The sequence below is a fragment of the Furipterus horrens genome, unplaced genomic scaffold, assembly GCF_987537825.1.
Source record: "Furipterus horrens unplaced genomic scaffold, mFurHor1.1.pri manual_scaffold_5, whole genome shotgun sequence".
NCBI lineage: Eukaryota > Metazoa > Chordata > Mammalia > Chiroptera > Furipteridae > Furipterus > Furipterus horrens.
The window spans coordinates 196,293,141-196,314,826 of record NW_028327175.1 but is presented as its reverse complement, the minus strand read 5'-3'; the positions used below and the strand labels follow the sequence as shown (position 1 = coordinate 196,314,826).

The 21,686-nt window shown below is 53.0% G+C and overlaps 1 protein-coding gene across 1 annotated transcript in view; it reads right to left on the bottom strand.

Annotated features, from left to right (window-relative positions):
* The window catches only part of ADAM12 (ADAM metallopeptidase domain 12), a 229,599-nt gene that overhangs the window by 6,548 nt on the left and 201,365 nt on the right, over nucleotides 1-21,686 (bottom strand). The window contains exons 18-21 of the mRNA XM_090279436.1: nucleotides 19,036-19,144; nucleotides 15,724-15,859; nucleotides 15,061-15,169; nucleotides 13,123-13,302 (exon numbers count right to left, since the gene is read on the bottom strand). Of these exons, the coding sequence (XP_090135562.1) occupies nucleotides 13,123-13,302; nucleotides 15,061-15,169; nucleotides 15,724-15,859; nucleotides 19,036-19,144 (534 nt within the window). The remainder of the gene's footprint in view (nucleotides 1-13,122; nucleotides 13,303-15,060; nucleotides 15,170-15,723; nucleotides 15,860-19,035; nucleotides 19,145-21,686) is intronic.

Below are 21,686 nucleotides of genomic sequence, written 5' to 3'. Positions count from 1 at the left end.
TACTGAGCCCAGCCGAGGCTATGAGGGCCATGCCCGACCGGGTAGACAGTCAATGACAGGTAGAGACAAACGCGATACAACATGGGCATACATGGCGTCACTTAAGGAATCTGAGCAAATAGTAAAGACAGGAAAAAAAACAACTCAGATTCAATCTGCAAAGAGTCCAATCCACGGGTCAAAAGGGCACATGTTTCCCTGGGGGAGCTGAGTCAGCCTCCTGGCCGTTGATGTGACCCAGGAAAGCGGCCGGCCTCGGAGGCTGCAGAGCCGTGAGTGGTACCCTGACCCAAACCAGTTGTGTCCGCGAATCAAAGGAAAAACGAGCTCCCGCTTTCTCCAGAGCAGAGAGAGGAAGCCCGTGCAGAAGAGTCTGGGGGAAGGAAAGTGTGATCCACAAAATCTATGCTTACACTGCCCCTGAAAAAATAAAGAGCCACATTCTTTGAACATGCAAAAACTCAGGGACTGGACGTCCCGAGAGCTCCCCTGGAAGGAAGTGCATCAGAACGGACTTTGGCCAACCAGGAAAGGGAAGGAGAGATGGCAAAAAAAAGGTGATCAGGGAGCACCGACTCCTTTAAATGTAGACTCAGGGCTAACCACACTGTGGGGACTGCGGCCACACAACACAATGTGAATGCTATAAACCGTAATTATATAGAGAGCGTGGGACTCGCCCAGCTCAGGTGGTGGACCGTCCAGGTCTGGTCACGTGGCACACTGGGTTAGCTGGATCTACCGCTGCCTCTCTAAAACCACGAAAACTGCCGGATAAAATACATTTAAATTTTTCCTTGAGAGCATCAGAGAGGTACAAGGTGGTGAGATGTTCTCAGGCCGGTATCTCGGGGAGAGAAGCAGCCAGAGCGGCGGGGAGTGGTCTGAGGCTGCAGGCATTTGCCAAATGAGGGAAACCTGGGCTTGGGTCTCATTACCCTTTTCAGGTGCTGGATACAGGAGTCAAAGGTCAACATCAGCCTGTCAAGAGGATACCATTCCCTTCCTGACTTCTCCCCAGTACAGCTGGGCTCTCTCTAGCCCGACACCTCAAACGAGAATGTGCTGGAATTGCTGCCTACCCCCAGGACACTGCAAGGAGGGGTCTCTTGCTGCTGGGCAGACCTGGGCAGGAAAATAAACCTGTAACTGCAGATGGCCCCTGAGGACTGGAAGCTAAAATCGCAACACCGGGGTTGCTGAATAAACCCTGAGCCATTTACAAAGGTCTAGGAGACTTCCAGTCAAGGCGACAGTGTTTGGAAATGCGGGGCTCGCCTCCTCCTCCCACAACCACATGAAAATTGCAACTAAACCACAGAACAGCCATCCGTCAGAACTGCCTGAAGTCTCTCTGAACAGAAGTCTATAAAGGAAGACATACAGAAGCAGCCATGGTCGGACTGGTGGTGGGGGTGGAGAAGAATGTATCGGATAAAAATCAGGAGGGATATCTTGGCTGCGAGGAGCTGGAGGTCTTAGCCCCACACCAGGCCCCCAGCCCAGAGTTCCAGTACCGGGAAGAGAAGTCCCCATAACTCCTGGCTGCAAAAACCAGATGGGACAGAGGCTGAGTGAGATGAAAGGCTTCTGGAGTCCCAGGCATTCCTCTTAAGGGGCTCGTGCACAGAGTTACTCGGACTTGCCCGCTCTGAGCTCCAGCCCTGGGGAAGCAGCTCAGAAAGTGCCAGGATATGTGGAGAGGAACTGAATCATCCCAAATTAGGGCAAGGGCTGGCGGGGCAGCTTTCTTCCAGACAGAAGTGCTGGCAGAGGCCATTGTTCTCTTTGCTGAGTCCTCCCCTCACAGAGCAGGCAGGTGGGGGCCATATCTGAGTCTCCATCAACCTGGCTCACAGTGTTTGCCTTGCCCTGGTGATTCCCTGGGATCCTGCCCCACCCAACTTTTGGGCCCACCACCCAAGCTGTTTCCAGTGGCTTTTCATAGAAACAGCCTGTCTTGGCTCATGCTAAAGACTTCTCCGAAACCTCTCAAAGACTCACAAATCTCAAACAGCCTCTGGCCTTGGCATGCCCTCTACCTCTTGCTAAGTGGCCCCAGGCCCGGCACTAGTAGTAGCCGGCCTTAGTTCACAGCTCGGCCTTTCGCCGGCACCTCCAAGCCCAGCATAAGTGGCAGTTATCTGAAGATCTCTCTGTAGCTCATGCTGGGTGGCACTAGGGCAGGGCATAGGTGCTGGCTGACCTTGTCCTGCATCTCCCAGAGGGCCCCAGAGCCAGTGTACCTGGTGGACAGTTTCAGACCCCGCTAGAGCACCACCCAACCATCTCCATGAGCGACACCCTCAAGGGGCGGGCTCATCCGCACCAGAGGCCTGCTGAAGGAAGTCCTGCTCTGTGGGGTGGGCCCCTGCACAGCATCTTCTCAGCGAGATGCCAACAGCAATCAAGGTTCAACTACAAGAGGCGGGTGTAGACAGCCCATATGGTGGGAGCACCTCAGGTACCCAGCTTGGGTGATGAGGAGGCTGGGCCACTGGACCCTACGGGGCACCTACTACATTAGGCCACTCACCAAGCTTGGGAGACGCAGTAGCCCAACCTAAGACACAGAAACACACACAGGGAGGCAGCCAAAACAAGGAGACAGAGAAACGTGGCCCAAATGAAAGGACAGAACAGAACTCCAGAAAAAGAATGGTTTGTTTAAAAATGGAGACAAGCACGTGACGTGACTAGATGCCGAGTTCAAAGCACCGCTTATACGGTGCTCAAGGGACTCAGGGGAAGAGCAGATGAACTCAGTGAGAACTTCAACAAAGAAATAGGAAACAAAAATGGAGTTATAAAACATAAAAATAAAACCAGTCATAAATGAAGACTACAGTAACTGAAATGAAGAATCATTATAGGGAATCGGCAGTAGAGTAGAAGAAACGGAATCACATCAGTGGTTAGGAATATAAGGAAGGAGAAAACACCCAATCAGAATAGCAGAAAGAAAAAAGAATCCAAAAAATGAGAACACTTTAAGAGCCTCTGGGACAACTTCAAGTGTACCAACATCACATCATGGGGAGAGAAAGAGCAAGAAATTGAAAGCCTGTCTGAAGAAATAATGACAGAAAACTTCCCGAACTTGGGGAAGGAAATGGACATACAAGTCTAGGAAGCACAGAGAGTCCCAAACAAGCTCGTCCCAAAGAGAGAATCTTAAAAGCAGCAAGAGAAAAGCAGAGAGTTACCTACAGGGAGCTCCCAGAAGACTGTCTATACTGAAAAGCCGCGTGGGCAGTAGGGAAAAGAGAGAGGAAGGTCTCCACGTCACTGATACGAAGCAGCCATTTGAACTGAAAAATAAGGGTCTGAGAGAGACAAGAATGACAGTAGCCTGTGGTTGCTTAACACAGGCGATAAGCCCACAAGGTTTCATGGTACATTTTCTCTCTCATTGTGAGTTTGAAAATTTTCATGTTTTCCATAATCTCTCCTTCTGCAGAGAGAAACAGGTGGGGCTGAGACTCTTCTCTGTCCTCCAAGCTGTGTCTTGCAAAGCTTAGTGACACCGACTGCTTCTGGGAAGGGAGCCTGGTGACAGGTGGGAGGGGGGCTGGTTTCTGAATAGACTGTTGTGATTTTCTGAGGGGGGAGAGGACTCATTTATTTTTATTTATTACTTATTTATTTGTTGGCATTTTTAATTACAAGTGCACGTCGCCTATTACAAAGTATAAAGGTAAAATACCAGGTGTCTGTTTTCATGTCCCATTTGCGTGTTCATGGCCACAGAAATGAGTGCAAATCCCACACTCCTTGGAATACTCGTCGTCGTCGTCGTCGTCGTCGGCAGCCGTCCGTCTCGAGAGACGATGGCGTAGCTTCCTGAGAGTCTATCTGCACCGCCGAGAATGGCTGTGCAGTCCGATTCGGGAGTGACAATCCCTGCCGCACTTGGTACAGGTGAAGGCAGATGGCCGTTGTTGCTGCTGTTGACGCTGCTTCCGCCTCGATCTTTTCTGGGCCGCCTCCTCGTTGCGCGCAGCCTCCGCGCGTGACGTACCTTGCCTGACCGCGAACCTCCAGGCTAGGCAATTATTTTTCTCCAAGTTTTCCACAGGAGTAATTTGTTTATGATAGGAAAGCAAAGACATCTGAGTCCAAGTTTCCGGAAGTCCCGGGCAGGTGGCAGGGAGAGATCAGCAGGAGTCCCGGCCCTTGGCAGACACCTTTGAGGTTTGTAGGAGGACGTGGCTCCCATTTTTATAACGCTGTGACTCATGACGTGTGGTGGCCCCACGGGGACTAACCGGTACTGGGACAAGGCTTGTTTTCTCACATTTAAAATTCATACCAATTTAGCATATTTCCTACCCGTCCACTGCACGCAAGGGCTGAGACTTAGGTGTGCGTGGGCCTGGACGTGGGCCCAGCAGCGGGGGAGCTAGCAGACCTGGGGGAGGAGGCGGCCTCGGAGGCACCTGAGAACGAGGGGGGACCCGGAGAGCAGAGAACAGGCATGGGGGTGCGGGAAAGCACAACCCAGTCCTTCCTTTGTGAGCAGCTTTGGGCTGCGGGTGGCCAGGAAGGCTTCTCTGCGGATCAGTTTTCTCCCATTTCATCTCACGTCCTTGGGAGACCATCTTGAGAGATGGATTTCCTTTTCCCCTTATACACTGGCACTTCTGATGAGCAGCGGCTAAGCCACCCACTTTCCAGACTCTGTGAGGGCCGGTTTATATATCAGATGCCCACGCAGGCCCCCACCCATTCAAATGCTGAACTCCTTCTGCTGGGGACACTGAAAACCTGGGCTCTACCTCTGAGCGACCCAGCTGCCCCCAGATAGCTCTCAAATCCAGGTCTGAATTAGTTTGTTTTGCTGACACTTATATCCTGACAAAGCACTTACAAGTGAGTATTTATTGCTTAGCTATAACAGCCTGTGTGAATCGGTCATCACTCCATGTGGGGCTGGGGAGGGAGGGGAACTTGGACCTTCTTGAAATAGATGCCCCCCCGCCCCATGGCCACTCAAGCAAAGTTTGATTGTTCTACAGTCTCCAGTTGGAAGAGACCACAAGGTCGGCCAGACTTGCTTTACAGAAGATGGTGTGCTGTGGGCCCTACAGACCCAGGGAAGGTGCTGGTTAGCAGCAATGTCACGTGTGTGGGAAACACGGAACTGAGTCTCCACTTCTACCGAAAACGCAGAACCCTCTTCATGGGAGATGCTATGGACATTCCAAACACAAGTCCGCTGCTTCTGAACAGGAGCGGGCTCCCAGAAAGACCCCCCTGGGCAGGGGTGGCTAGGGTAGGAGAGAGAAATGCGAGACCCTTGTTTCAGACTGAGCTCCCTGCCCTCCCCCCTCGTCACCTTGCCCTCTGTGGCAGGAGGGGGAGAAAGGGTTACAGGTGGCCGAGGCGGATGGTGGTCCCAATTACGCCGGCCACAGCTATCGTGGCTGCACTGTTTTCCCCCTCCCTCCTATCTGTCCCGCTGCACCTGCGTCCACGTGAAGACTTCACAGAGGACGTGGGTTTGCGCCCCGGCTCTCTTGCCTTCGGGGCCGTACTAGGTGCCTGGCCCCACTGTGCCTTGTCCCCTCCCCTGTAAAATGCTCGTGTCTGCCCTCGCCTGGCTCCTCGAGAGGGTCGGAAATGCTGTAAGAACTCAGCAGTGCCAGCCATATAACTGGTGCCCAATAAATGCTTGCTATTTTATAACAATTCAGAACACAATTAGAAGCTTCTTATACCAAGACAACAAAGCCCCCATACAAAACACACACACACACACACACACACACACACACACACACACACCCATACACGGGCACCCTGATATGCCATCTGGTTATGAGAATAAAAATAGCCACGAATCCTGCCATTGCTGACCGACTTCCTGAAATGTCTGTAGTGCAGACAGTTTGGGCCAGAAATCGGGCCAGGGACTGTTCTCATGGACTATTAGCCCTTTCAGGAAAGGGCCTGGATTTGGCAAAAATCAGCCTCTGAGACGCACTCAGTTATTTTTTCTTGCTTCCTATTGTTCTAGCAGAGAAGCTAATCTGACTGGGAAAACAACCTTGGCCATTCTGTGCAGTTCTGTTCACTGATAAGCTTGCCTGGAGGAAAAGCCACTTCCTAACACTGTCCAGGAAACGAAGGCTCAAACAATGAAGGCCGCCCCCGCCGGATCTGAGCGCCTCAGCCCGGACAGCCCAGATGCCCCTGTTCGGCAAACCTCAGAAAGAACACAGACATGTGCTCAGTGGGCAGCATTTTCATGTGGTTCTTCCCTTGCAAAGGCCCCCATCCCCCGCCCCGGCACTGAGGGTGCCGCGTACCCTACTGCTGGCCTGGTGGCACCTGCAGTCCCAGCGCAGAAAACTGCATTTCAGTCTGTGACTTCCTAGCGCAGCCTTCTCTAGACATCGTCTTCTGTGAGCAGAGAAATCTGCCTCCGATGGGCACAGAGCATGTCTTTATTTCACCTTTGAATGAATGAAGCCAAGTACTCAGAATAAACTGTACAGAAGATTTCAGTTGAATATGTTCTGGAAATCTAATGAAAACCTCCAAAGGGTTTATCCCCATCCCTTCCCATTTTCCCTCCAGGGACGGTTATACACAGGGGTGCGTGACAGTGAAGGACGTCACCCAAGCCCTGGCCAGGTCGCTCAGCTGGTTAGCGCGTCGTCCTGATACGCCCAGGTCAGGGCACATACAAGAACCAACCAATGGATGCATCAGTAGTGGAACAGCACATCGATGTCTCTCTCTCTAAATATCGATCAATTAAAAAAAAAAAAAAAAGATCATCACCTGTATGCCCTCATGTTTTCTAGTCTTTTGCGGGTCGCGCTTACTTTTAAGTTCAAATTTGGTCACTGAGAGCCTGTCTTATGTGACGGTCGGGACACCTGTCTATGCCCGAGCCTTTCTGTTTCCCCAGGTGTCTCTGTCTGGGCAGCTGGGCCTGCCCTGCCCCTGGACTCCCTCTCTGTCAGGTCTGCTCTCAACACCTGAGACCCGACTCTGTGGGACACTGTCCTCTCTCTGGACACCTGTCCTCGGTGTGAGGAGGGCTGCTCCTCCGCTCTCTAGCCCACTCAGGACTGATGCTAGGCCACGGGGGTGACAGCCTGCTTCTTAGAAGGTTTAACATGTCTTAAAGGAACCAGCATACAGGAAAGAAAGACAGGACGCTCCATGTCAGACAGGACTCCTCTGCAAGTCCCCAGCTCGCCCAGGGTTTCGGGGGCCCCTTCCCTCCCAGAAGTCAAGTCAGTTGACTTCACAAATGACATCTGAGGTTCAGCAAAGCCATCCTTTCACTCCACGGACACACGTCTCCAGCCCCCTCTCCTCACGCCCCCCACCCTGGGCTGTGGGGGATCTGAAGTGACTCCTCCCAAGAAGCCCCCTTTTAGCCTCCTGCTCAAGACACAGGCTTGGCATGCACCTGTCTCCTCCCCTTAATGTTATTCTTTTTATTTTAAACATGTTCATATAGTAAAATTAACTTTTTGGGGGAGCTTTAATCAAAGAAGAACAACATGAAATATTTAAAGATTTGGCGTTCACCAGGATGTCTCTCAAAGCCCCCTTGGGCTCCATCTGAGCCACCTCTGAAACTTCTTCTTTTTCTTCCCATTCCTTCTTTTTTCCAGAGTTGGATGGACTCTCTACCCAGCAGCAGCAGGCGCAGAAAACCGCCCCGGGGCTTCTGAAGGGGCTGGTGGTCCACGGGGGACGCTGGTATGTCTCCCGTCTCAGTGCGTGCGTGCGGGGATGGCAGACCCTACACACGGCAGGGGCTGGGGCTGGGCGGACTGCATGCCGACCCCAGAGACATGCCCCAGCAGGGCTGCCTTTGAACGTCAAGAAGACAAAAGTCATGACCACGGAAGTAACACAACTTTAGCAGAGGCAACGAAGACACGGAACTTGTTAAAGGTTTTGCTGACCTTGTTTCTGTCCATTTCAACGGAGCCAAGGAGTCAAGAGGAGGCTGAGAGGCAGACGGCAGCCATTGGAGAATTAGGAAAGGTCGCTGAGAGCAAACGCGTGTCCTCAGAGACCAATGCCAGGACCGTCCACACCCTCCTAGTCCCAGGCCCTCTGCACGGGTGTGAAAGCTGGGCAGGAAAGAAGGCTGACAGGAAAGAAGGGGGTTTGTATGAAGCGTGCTGCTGGAGGAGCGCTTTGTCGACGCCCAGAGCCAACAGAAATTTCCCAGTAATTCATTGTAAACGTGTTCCCATCTTGGTTTATCTTTTAATTTTCTTCCTGAGAGGTTTGGGTAGAAAAAGAATTCCCATGTTGAACAGTATATCTGTTTATCTTCTCCTCTGTGAGCTCTCTGGCTCCTTCCTCGCTTGCCAGGTCCCCTCCCGTCCTAGCATCAGTGAGGGTCCACCTGCAATTTCTTCGGTTTCCTCTGTTGGCGGAGGACAGGCCTGTCTCTCACACTCGTTTTCCGCACCCGTCCCGAGTTTACGTTGGTGGGAGGCGGTGGGCACGTCCTAAGCTTCTCTGGGCTAGGGACTAACATCATGAGAAGGCTGGGTTCCTCGGAAAAGACATGAATGCCGGGAAAAGCAGAAGCAGCAGGAAAAGGGGAGACCCCAAATGAGAGGGAGTGACTCCCCAGAAGAAGCCATGGGCAGGAGCCGGCAGGAGCCGAGTCGGGCTGCAGAGGACAGGATGCGGCGGACGTCACCGGCTCACAGGGCCGCCAGGGCTGGGCACTGGCTCAGCAGCACGTGACAGCCACAGAGAAGGCCCACGGCAGCCATCAGCTCACAGCTGGATGAACGCGCTGTATTATCATCCTCTAAAATAACTGACAGGCTGAGAAGGAAATTAAAGTTTGCTTCCTTGATCAAGGCTCGGGAGTTAGTCTGGGACATTGACTTCTAGGGGTCAGTTCAACGTGAAGGAAATGGGACACTGGAAAGGTGCATTTGTGGTCAAGGGGGGAGGAGATTCAACCATCCTTGATTTAGGAAAAAGTCAAACAGAACATGTGATGGAAAGATGACACATTTTTTTTAGAAAGAACTAGCTGACTTCTTAGATGTGAGCTTGACCAATATTATAATGCTTACGCCTGTGTTTTCCTTCTGGACGGTCTGGATGGTAAGCTGGTGTGTTCGCTGTATTGTGTGCGGCAGAGCGCGGGGTCCTCTCAACTACAAAATGTCAGCGCCACCAAATGAGAGCTGCTGCCACACACCCGCTGCACCTGCACGGAGTTAAGTCCAGTGCCCCATGTGCTCTGGGGGGTAAAGTGCAACCTTAACCCACACTGGATGGCTCGGAGAAGCTCCAGACAGACGCCAGCCTGCAGTGAGAGCGTGGGTTTTTCAGTTACTAATGTTTATAAAGGCTAACACTTCCTCAGTTTCATAAAACACAGAGAAGGCCTTCTTTCAGCAGCTGCTTGCAGGGAACTCTCGGAGGAGTCTCTTCTGCAGGTATCAGCCGCTGGTGGGAAAGAATATGCCAGCCAGTCAGTATCTCAGGTCACGTGCTCGGTCAGGGACAGTCCCGGTGGGACACAGTGCCTGCCACTTGAGGAGAGACCTAAAAGTCCTCAGGATAAGGAAACCCATGGGGAAGGGGCTCGCAGCTCCGTGGAGATCTGAAACTTGCTGGTGCGTTTTTCTAAGCATTTGTAATTTTCATCAGGTTCTCAAATTGGTCCCTAGCCCAGAGAAGTTTAGGACGTGCCCACCGCCTCCCACCAATGTGAACCCGAGACGGGTGCGGAAAACGAGTGTGAGAGACAGACCTGTCCTCTGCCAACAGGGGAAACCGAAGAAATTGCAGGTGGACCCTCACTGATGCTAGGACGGGAGGGGACCTGGCAAGCGAGGAAGGAGCCGGAGAGCTCACAGAGGAGAAGATAAACAGATATACTGTTCAACATGGGAATTCTTTTTCTCTGCAAGCCTCTCAGGAAGAAAATTAAAAGATAAACAAAGTTGGGAACACGTTTACAATGAATTACTGGGAAAGGGTAAATATTCTTAATCTAGTAAGAAAACTGTACCTCGCCAACAGAAAAAGACTGGCCAAGGCCAGGCACAGAGAATCCGCAGAGCAGCTGGGGCTAGGAGCGGGCAGCTGCGCACTGGGGCGGCCGGCACCCGCCCCCGTCCTCCCCTCTCTGCTCCTCGTCAGCGACAGCATGTTGTTCGTAGCCTGCAAGTGGCCGTGGTAGATGTTTTCACAGCTGAGAAATCACCTATGAATCAGGGCTCCTTTTTTTTTTTGAAAATTTACCAGCAAATCATTGGTAATAGATATATAAACAGCGGTTCAAGGGTACCAGTAATCAAAGAAATACAAAAAAGAAATGAGGTCTGGAAAAGGTGGGAGCAGTTTATTTCGCTCATTCCTCCTGCTAGTTGCAACGGGAGGGTCTAGAGACTGTCATAAAGCAACTGACAGGGCCTCTGACCGTTCGTGAGAGGTCAGTGCACCTCAGAGCTCAAAGAACTACCCAGGAGTGAGGTCTAGCTTTTTGTTTTTGCCTTTTTCATGCCTTGCCCTGGGCTCTGGAGAGGCCCCCAGTCTGGAAATGCCAATGGCGGCAGATCAACAAAAGGCCCAAGGAAAGCCTGGTATCTCCGGGCAAAAGGCCAGGGAAAACGTGACCTAACAGATGAGAAACCTCTGACCATGCCTGACCTGACTCTCCGTGCAGGTGAACACCCGAGGAAAGCCATGCCCCCGCCTCCCTCCATATGGCACCAGAGCCCTGTGTCCCCTCCCTCGTGCAATGGCAGCCCCCACCCCTTCCCTGGAACAGAGACCGTGGGCAGAAGGAAGCAGAACAACATTTCCGAAGGCCGAAATAAGAAAACAGCCGACCGAGAATCCTATACCCAGTGACAAGATCCCTCAGAAATAAAGGTGAAATGAAGACCGTGTCAGATGAAGGAAAACAAAGAGAATTTGCCACCAGCAATCCTACTTTACCAACAATGCCAAAGGAGGTTTTCAGACAGAAAGGAGCGAGAACAGATAAACAGAAAGAAACTCCGAAGGTCAGGAGTGAAGAAAGGGTAGAAAGACTGACTATATGAATGGACGGAGTAGGGCAAAGCTCACAGCACCCGGAGCGGTTCCCAGTGTGCAAAATGGCAATATTTACGATGCCTGCATTATAAAGGCAGAACTTCAGAGGTGGTAAAGGTTTATATTCCACTTGAAGGGATGAAATATTAATACTAGCAGACTGTGCTAAACCGCATACATAGATTTTAATCCGGAGAGCGGCAGTTTTCGACGCTAGAAGACATCTGGCCATGTTTGGGGGCATGACTACATGGGCCACTCCATCTAGCTGGGAGAAACCAAGATGCAGTCAAACATTCTGTGATACAAGTCAGACCCATGTGGCAAAGATTTATCTAGTCCAAAATGGCAATAATGCCTCGGTTGAGAAACTCTACCCTAGAACGACCATACAAAAAACTATACAAAGACCACCACTCAAAAACCCTATAGATAAGTCAGCATGGAAGACTAAAGAATGCTCAATAAGCTCACGGGAACTCAGGAAAGAGGGGCACAATAAAGCAAAAATAAGGAGGAGCAAACAATTATAAAGTGGGAGACGTAGATGCTCACACATCAATACTGGCGCTAAATATAAATGGTCTAAACACATTATGAAAAGACAGTGACTGGCAGAATGATGAAAAATATACAACTCAACTTGATGCCATCTCTGAAGAACTCATTTCAAATCAGATGACATAGGTAGGTTTAAAGAAAAAAAAAAAAAGATGAAAAAAGCCATTCCTTGCAAATGCTAATCAAAAGTAAAGCAGATGCATTACCATGAAATAAAGCAGATTTTGGAACAGAGCAGAGGACCACAGTTAAAGAGGGGCCTTACACAGGGATCAAAGGGTCAGTTCCCCAAGAAGACGCAACACCTAACCGTATGTTTCAAAACACATGAAGAAAAAAACAGATGGACTCAAAGGAGACACATTTATAGTTGGAAACTTCAGTAACTGATCAAACAATTAGAAAAAAAATGAGAGATTTTGTTCTATGTATCACATTGGCAAAGCTTTGAAATGTTAATACTTAGTACGAACAAAATTACAGCGAAGACAGGTGCCGTAACACAATGGGATATAAATGAATATAAAAGTCCTGAAAAAATATTTAAGTGCTATATTATGAGGCTTATAACAGTTAAAGCATTTTTCAACCCAATACTTTCACTTTTAGGACTCTCTCCTAAGGGAATAAAGTGATCCAAAATTTATCTGTCTAGACCTTAGTATCAGAGCTTTTTATAATATCAAAACTTAAAGATACCCAGACGTGCCCACTAATTGTCAAGTACTTAACAAAATGTTCTATAAACACATAGAGCTATCGTTAAGATAGCATTTTTTTAAAGATTTTTTAATTTTGTGGTAAATATGAGTGATTGTAAAGCAATAAAGTAGTATATAAAGCAATATACATATAAACTAATCTAAATTATGTTTGAAATACACATAATTACAGATGTGTACACACTATTGGAAGAGAATGTAACAGTGACCGTCGTGAAAAGTTACCCGTGATAACCTCTCTGTGCGTTGCATTTGCTTGCGTGTGCTCCCCGCCCCAAGTTTCCTGTTGGGAGATGATGCCAAGTTCATGGTCATAACCCACAGAGACAGTTCCTCCCGAAATCAGCATAAAAATGGGATGATGTTCACACCGTGTCTAACACAGTGCTGCGGCTGGTGGGGAGAAATCCAACAGGGGGTCACACTTCTGTACATAACCTTGAACATGACAAAGAGCAACAAAGCACTGCCCGTTATTATTCCCCAAGTGACCATCTCTGTCTTACTGTCCAGGCCTCATTATTAGCAGTGCCCCGGCACTCCTCAGAACTGTCACGGTTAGGACGGTGCTCGCCTGGGCACCCTCCCTGCTCTGATTACACAGAGATTCCTGTTACTATACCCCAGGCACTGGACTGGACGCAGGACGCGGGTCACCCCATTGAACCAGCCGAGGAGCTTACAGGGGCCCTGGGAAGTAAGCGACTCGTCCAAGTTCAGGCGTCGGCAAGTCTCAGAGTCGGGACTTGAACCACACCCATCACGTCAGCAGCTGAGGACCTACCTGGACATGCCGGGGTGCAGGGGTGGCTGGCAGGGGTCTGGCGGGGACGCTGGGCGCATGGGGAGCCGGGTGGCAGGTCGGGAGCACTCGCGGAGGCGAACTGGTCCGAGGGAGGTCAAGGGCTTTGAGGGGCCTGCTGATGTCAACGCTCTGACACTGCAGCAGTCTCTTGGGATTGTCCTGCAGGGCCAAAGCGAGAAGCCATGATACGCGGGTCTCAAAGGTGCGTGCAGTTCCTTAAGGACAAGGCAGTGCTGACGGGTCTGCTGTAGCCGAAGGAGGCGGAGTGCAATGAGGGACAGAAATCAAGGAGGTACACGAGAGGGACCCCAAACTTCAAATTCTAATGGAAACAGCCCCCCTCCCCCGATCTGGAATAGAGGGATCGAGTTCTATCTGGGTTTTAAAAAACTGGTTTAATTCATTAACAGCTAGGTTCAAGACTCCCGAGGCAGGGCCAAGCCTGAAGACACAGACCAGGTCTGAAGAGGGCAGCGGAGGAGCTGTGAAACAAGCCATTGCCCGGTGTGCACAGGCCCGATGAGAACCCAGGTCATGTGTCCTCGGGAAGGAGCGCGGAGGCTCCGGAAGCCAGGACCGGGGTCGGGGGCCCCTGGCTGGAGGGTCTCTGCCAGGTGCCCTGGTCATATAGTGACAGAGGAGGACAGAGGCAGCATGAGTCTGTTTCATGCCCCCTCCCCCGCCTCCCTCCTCTTTTCTTCCCCTCCTCCAAAAACAGCTTTATCGAGGTTACTTGACGTGATTAATTGCACATATTTAAAATGTGCAACTTGGTCAATTTTGACATATGTTCACTCCCATGAAACCATCACAATAAGCAAGATAATGAACTTATCCATCATCCCAAAGAGACTCCTTGTCATCCTGCCCCGCCACGCTCCCGTCTCCCCTTCCTGGTAGCTGGGGGCCTGCTTTCTGTCACTATTAATTAGCCTGCATTTTCTCGAATGTCACGTGTATGGCATCAGAGAGTATCCGTGCCTCCCTCGCTAGCTTCTTTCACTCGGTGTCGTTATTTCGTGGTTCATCGTGACGTTGTGTGTATCAGCGGTTCCCCCCTTCTTACTGTGGAGGAGCAGCCCGCCCTGTACATACACCAAAGCTCGCTCACCCTCTTACCGCTCGATGGCGGTTGGGCCACCTCCGGTCCTTGGCTCTCAGAAATAAAGCTGCTCTTGCTCTAGTCCTCCGTTTGGGGAGGAACGGTGGTAACGCTCGTTGGGAATGGCGGCCTCCTCTGTGGAGCCCCGCCCTCTCCACTTTTAGGTCAAGGGAGATAACATGGTTTACCGCCTGCTAACTGTGGCCATGACTTTCCTGACGCCAACGCTGCTCACGGCTACACTGCAGATGCTTGACGAGCGAGGCTAATAGTCAAGATTTCCTGTGGCTCCATCCAAACCCTTGGTGGAGACGCTACACGTCCGAGTGAACCCGAGTAATAATTCACCACGCTGGCAGGAAAGGGACAGACAGTAGGGAGCCTTCAGGTACTTAGGGTTAAGGGCCCAGCTCCTCGAACCCAAAGCGTGGAAAGAGCTCCCCCAGCCTGGGCTGTGTAACTCTCAGAAATTCGTGGGGGCGGGGGGCGGGTGACAGAGGACCAGGGGAGCTCACCCCACCCGGTGGGTGGCACCTGAGACCAGAGGGGCCCAGCGTCAGGAGCCTGCTTGGGTGATAGACCCAGTGGGCCTCCTGGGAGTCTGGCTGGTCTATGTGACGGGGCGGACCACGGCTCCCAACGGCCTCACACTGTGTCACACAGGGGACACTGCCTGCCCCAGCAGGACCCCGCAGAGCTGCCAAGGGGCACTGCCAGTCCCCTCCCCACCCCTGACCACTGCCTCAGGAAGCAGGCTGACTCCAGGACCTGGCCATGGAAGCGAAGCCCACGCCTTCAAGCACACGCGGACTTACCTTGGGCGGGCCGGATGGGGCTGGCTTCCTCATCAGCCCTTTGCTGAGGTGGGGGAGGTGAGCCTGGCCAGGCTGGGAGCTGCTGGAGGGCCGGGAGGGGCGCACACACCTGCAAGGCAACCCCATGTGCTCACCAGGGGCTTCTGCCTCCGGGCGACTTAATCTATTTTATTCACGATCACACTAAAAAAGCCAACTTACTGATTTTTTAAACTCTGTGTGGGTAAACATGCGAAGGTAAAATCATCTAACACTCCTACAAGATTAAAAAATGAACACTAACTTTTCCTCCCCCAGCCACTGTTCTGTTAAATTAGCTCCTGCCATCCCTAGAGGCGCGGCTCTGGGACACCTGGCGTTTCAGCATCACTGTCCCGATGCACTGGAACCAAAAACCTGGCGGGATCATTTTAACATCCCGTGTCTTATAAAAGTTACTAAGGCCGGGGTGGCGGAAGTCCACGGGTGAGGCTCGTCGGCACCCCACGTACTTCTGTCGTGAGTGGGCAGCGAGTATTGGGAAGGGGAGCGCAGGAAGCCGCTGGTCTGGCAGACTCAGAAAGACAAAGTCCCAAAGCACCGCTTTTACTCTCCACAGAGTCTGGCCTCTCCTTTGCTAAGGGACCCGCCTGACCTTGAAAGGACCACCCACGCCCAGGGCACCTTAGCTTCTCAAGGGTGGTTTTTTTGTCTGTGAACAGCAGTCGTATCAACGGCTTCCTTTTGAGATACACCGCAGACCCCGCCGTGAGGAGACACAGGATGGTCGCCAGAATCGCGATGGTTAAACCTTGGTTATCTGAAACAGAACGGGTGCGACTCAGGGAAGGGGACAGCGATGACGGAATCAGGGACGTTTCGCACCGTGACATTCACGGCCCAGCGGACTTGGAGGGGACAGGGAGGAGGACAGTGAAACCCTGTGCGGTGATCAGAGGTCCTGCCGAGGCTCAGCCCACGTGGCCCTCACTCACTTCCGACCCCTCTGGGAGGCGGGACCACAGCCCTGGCCACACAGACCCTGGAGCACGACAACAGCAGAGACGTGGTGGCCACAGGGAGCCACGGGTCATGTCCCCTCAGCGTCGCAGTGGCCCCCAGCCAGACCCTTTCCAGCCCCAACCCCCCACGCACCACCCTGGCTCCTCCCTCCTCCCATTCTTTAGCGTTGGAGTCTGGTTTCCTTTTTATTTTTGTATTTCTTTAGACCAAGACTCCTTATTTCTGGAAGTGTCAAATTAGGAGAGGAAAAAAAAAAAAAAGAAAAGTGACAGCTAATGAGATGCCCACAGGGTTTGTCTGACGTCGGGGACGTGCAGCCCAGCATTGGGGGACCAGCCCTTTGTCGGGGAGGATGCAGTTTACTTCTCTGCGGGAACATCCCCTGTCCTGCGACTTGACCCGTTCCGTTCAGTACAGAGACACCACGACCCCGCAGGTGTGGGAATCAGGAGGTGATGCCGGCCCCAGCGTGGTTTCTCTGCTCCCTGGTGGAGGGCGGGCTGGGGAGGACCCTCAGCGCTGGGGTCAGAGGGGCTCTGTCTGCGTTTCAGCCGAACCAAACCTCCTGCCAGCGGCGGTCAGGGTGGGCTGTGCAGAGTAGGTGCACGGTTGTCCTTGCGGGCTGCTGCCTCTGACCAGGGTGTCCGGCTGGCTACAGATCAGACAGACAGAGGTTCCCACTGCGGGAGGGGAGGCCCCACACCCCTCCCTGCTTCTGGATTTCATCTCCACATGACACGTCCTATCAGGGATGTGTCTTAGCCTGTGCATGACAGGCAGTACAGGACAGCCTTGATCCCTTTGTTAGTGTTACTAGGAAGGCCCTGCTTCCGGTTTCCTGGCTAAAGCATCTGCTTTATACCAGCGACGATCCTGGGGGCTCTCTTCACAAAGCTCATTAAAAGGGGGCAGCAGCCAGAGCCTTGTGTCATGATTTCCGGTCCCTTAAAGTCCATCCCTAAGCCTTGGACTGATCAGTGTATTCAGTCCAACAATTACAGGACCCCCAAACTGAACTTGTTGCCCCCCAGGCTGACTGTCCCCTCAAATGGCAGTGCGGGGCATGGAGCCAGCACGGAGGCTGCACCCCCCCGTCCCCTCGCCCAGCACAAGCCTGTGGCCTGCGGACCCCACCCTGTCGGTCCCTGCCCATGGCCCCACTGCCACCCCTCCCGTTACAGTGCCCTCATGCCGTGTTGTGCTCAGTATCACTGCGGACCCAGAGGAGCAGCTGGCAGGAGGCAGGTGCTTGAGAAGTGAACGATGGGGGGCCATTGGCTGGATGACGCAGCGGTGGCCCCGGGGCAGCGAGGCGTGGGGCAGGGCTCTGCCTGGCTCAGCCATGGGCTGGCTTCTCCCGAGAAACCTCCTTCATGAATGTGTTTGGTGTTTAAACGCCCTCTCTTTTATAAAATGATGGCAGTGGTGGGTGGAGTTCTGCAATCCGGTTTCCTTTAACTATTCTGACTTGGAGCAATGAAGAGTGGGTGGCCGTGGGGACCCCCAAGCCTGAGCTGCATGTCCACATCCAAGAGTGACCCGGCGCGGGCTGCCCCCCCGCTTCTTCTCCAAGTCCTCTGAATGCCATTGGCTCACCAGAGTGTGGACGGACAGGGGGCAGGGTCCCGCAGCATTAAAAAGGAAACACTGCTATTTTGCTCGAACAAACGCTTCAAGTCATATAAGAAAATAGAGGTGGAGCAAGAGGCCAGTCATAAGGTGGAGATGTCATGAGGGACACGGGGCACAAGGCCTCATTTCTACCCCTGGTGTGGATGCTCCCTAGAGGCCGAGACTCTCCAGTCCTTCCTCTACCTGCGGCAGGGCCTGGCCCGGGAGGGGGCACGCTCTCAGGAGCAAGGCTGAGACATGTCCATAGTTAAGCAGGATGGCCAGGAACTCACTGTCCTCCCTCAGGACACCGTGTCTGCAGATGTGCCTACTGGAGGTCATTCCCTCCTGAGAGCTGCGCTCACCACCTGGCCCATGGAGCAGTATTGTCTCTGTTGTTATGGAAACGATGGTGAAGCCACAGATTCAACCTGGCTGGGGGACGGGGGACGTGCTCCACAGCAGCGCAGGCCACCACGTGACTGTCACGGGACTTAGGTGGGCGCCAGGTGGCAGCACAGGTAAACTCCCAGGGGCCCCGGGTCTCCGGCTGTGCTGGGTGGGCTCTCTGCACCTTTTTGTTTTGCTTCTTTCACTGTGAAAGGGACATCATTCAGATGTGCCATGCACCTGCCTGACAGGCTCAGAGGAAAAGAGCACTGCACCGGGGACATTTCTCCATGTCACCCGAGGAGAAGAGGACAGAGAGTCAAGCACCTCCTTCGGAGGTGGACAGACCTGTGTGTCTCTGGGCAGGTTACTTAGCGTCCCTGAGCCTCTGGGCCTTCCCATGTAAAGAAAGAACAATACTGATTTCCGAATTGCGTAAGCGTCAGATGAGACAATGCAGGTAAAATGCCAGGTGCGGTACCTGCACCTAGTACCTGCTCACTGCAGAGAAGCTGCTGCCGCCGCCGCGGGGCGCGTCCCCGTTCTGCAGAGGAGGGTGTCTGTCTAGGAGGAGTTTTAAGAGGCATTAAACCTCCTACCCCTTGGCCCCGGTACACAGAGGCTGGCCTTCGCAAAGCCCTTTGGTTGGACAGTGGTGTGCAGACCCATTTGGCAGCGTGCCATAGAAGGGACCACAGTTAGGAAAAGTGTCGCAGGCTAGAAACTGGCACTCAGACCCCCAGCCAAAGCAGAGTGTGGGGTCTCCAAAAAGACCAGGAGAGGACAGCGGAGAATTCTGGAATGAAGAGAGACCTCGGGCTGTGTAGGGCCCACGTGGGGTCCCCACTGGGTTTCCTGTCCCCGGGGGTCCACAACCCACCCCGTCATCCTTGGGAAGCTCCCCCAACCCTGGCCTCCCCCTGTCCCCGAGGAGCTCATGCCCCCTCCCTTGGACGAGCTCTCCCCACCAACCTGCTTGCCGGATGGGGCCGCTGTCTGTGCTTCCTCCGAAGCCGAACTTGTCACAGAAAGGGGGCGCCCAGTGGGCCTCACAGTGGCAGTTCTTCCTGTTGTTACACACCTTCCGGGGCAGCGGGGGGAAGGGCACGAGAGAAAAGCAGGGTCAGGGCCCACCGTGCACCTGGGGCAGAGGCGCCGGGGCAAAGGCCCCGCAGTCCGCGCCCCTGTCAGCCCCCAAAGCCAGACTCAGCCCAAAGTGCAGCCAACACAGGACACCAGAGCCCGAGGCTGCACGTGTCACCTCCATGGGTCACGTCACCCGCCTGTTAGCCGCTGTTCAGGGAATCCTGAGGACAGACAGGGGTCCTCCGCTCCCTCCCACTGCTCCTCAATCCCCGGGCCCCTCTCCTTAAATCCAGGAAACCCCCATCGGGCTGTGATGAGAGGCCTTCTCAGCGGTGAAGGGGGACCCTGCATCAGGACACAGAGTCCGAGCCCTCGGGTGTCACGGGCCTCACAACCTCTTGGCAACTTCAGAGAGGAGGCTGGGGGCCCGGGCCCCCGAGCAAACCCACGGCGGGGCCGCAGGGGCCGCACTCCCTCTCCGCCCGCTCCCCGGCTCCTGCCCGCAACGCCCGCTGCCTCCTCGCAGAGCCCCGGTGGCTGTTTCCCGTGGGGCTCCAGTCCTGCCCGGCGGGCACAGCCAACAGACTACTGTCCCCCTGAAACAAGAGAGGGGCTCTGTTGTGACAGGGAAGGCGCACCCAAGAAAGCAGAGGAGGCCCTGAACAGGGAACCTAACTTGGAGGCTGGAACACTCCCTGGAGGGGCTGCCCGCGCACCTGGTTACCACGGCGACGGCCCACGGCTGCTCCCCAGCCGAGGTCACAGTCCTACTTGCTGCTGTGACAGGTAATTACTGACCTACTACGTGAACCATTGGAATAGGAGCGTGAAAACAAGGTGGCACTGTTTCTATGACAACGAGGCTGCATGCTTCGGGCACATGGGATAAAAGCCAGTCACTAAAAGAACTGTGACGATTTTGGAGTGGGCGGGGGGCCTGCTGCAGGCGACAGGATGGCTTCTGGGCTCGGGTGGCCTCTGTGTCTCAGTTTCCCTTCCACGTGGAGAAACCCACCCCACGTGCAGCTGGAGTGTGTGGCCGGTTTCCGTGAGGATGTCAGGGCGGAGCTACGGTCCCCACACCCGCCCCAGAGGCCCCAGCTGGCCTCAAATCCTGCTGCGTGGGCCACGTCACACGCTTAATAGTCTCAGGCAGAATCAAAGCTTTGGCGGGTGTATCTCATCTGTGGTATCTCCCAGCTTTCACTGACTTGTTTTCTTTTTTTAATCCATCAATTGCCTGCCCCAGGAGCCTCAGAGAGGACGAACAGTCAGGGCGAGGGAGCCTGTGTTTCTGTGAAGCTAGAACTAGCAGGACAAAGGGCTGGTGCCGAGGGGGAGCGTCTGACTTGTTTCCTTGGGGTGCTGCTGATGTCCCACCCCCAGACCCGCCCGCAGGCCTGGGGCTGCCCACACCGCCCGGTGCGGCCGCCCACCGCAGTGGCAGGCAATCACGGGGCCTCCGCAGCCAGTGGCAGGCAGGGGCGCTGCTGGGGAGCCTGGCTGCTAGAGAAGGGCTGTGGTCAAGTCCCTTGTCACCAAGGCCTGGCAGTGGCTCCACCCACCTGGGGAATGTGGGCCTTTCCTCCCCAATGTGTGGACGGGGCCCCAGGGATGCTGAGAGGTGAAAAATCAGGGCTCCCAACCCAGCATTGCTGCTAATGGGTCAAGTAACTTCGGACATGTCCCTACCCCCACTTGAGCCTGGGCTTCTTCATCAGCAAAATAATTTGGCTGCATGAGGTCATCTCTTCCAGCCCTTAGAAAGGAATCTGCAGCCCCATGAAGACATAAAAGGATCCGTTTCCTGCTGATGGCCCCGCTCACATAGGAGGCGGCCCTGTCACCGGTCAGAGTTACGGCACAACAATAATTTTCTGAAAACCCTGTAATTCTGTGCTGGGATCACTGGTGAGTGTCTGCAAGTTTTACAAATAGAATTCAGAGAATGGTTTCTGTAGGAAAGGTTTCAGGAAAACGAATGAACCAGTGGCATGGCACATCAAGATTAATATAGTTTCATTGGAAATAATTAAGCCCATCAGGAAAATAAATTATGTTTTAAACAGTTAGAGTCCTTTTCTCTCCAAGAGATTCCCTGAACTAAAATAACAGCATGGGGTTTCAGGGACATGTGGTCAGGATTCTGTCTCGTTTTAATTCCTTTCGGAAGTATTTCAGTTCAGCACATATTCTGGATCGTGGTTGTAAAAGGAACAGCTCTGTTTGAAAAATTATTGCAGAACTCTTCATGAAGGATGGTTCCTTTTAAAATTACTTTGAAAATGACAGTCTTTAAAAAAAAATCACTGTTAATTTGAAAGTTAATTATTGCTCAATCTGATTTTTTGTTAAATAAAAATCACATTTGTTATGCCATGTAAAGTCTGAAGAAAATGACTGTCTTTAGAATAATATATTGAGCCCTGGCTGGTGGACTGAGCACTGGCCTGAGAACCAAAGGGTTGCCGGTTCGATTCCCAGGTCCTCAGTTGGGGGCATGAGAGAGGCAACCACACTTGGATGTTCCTTTCCGT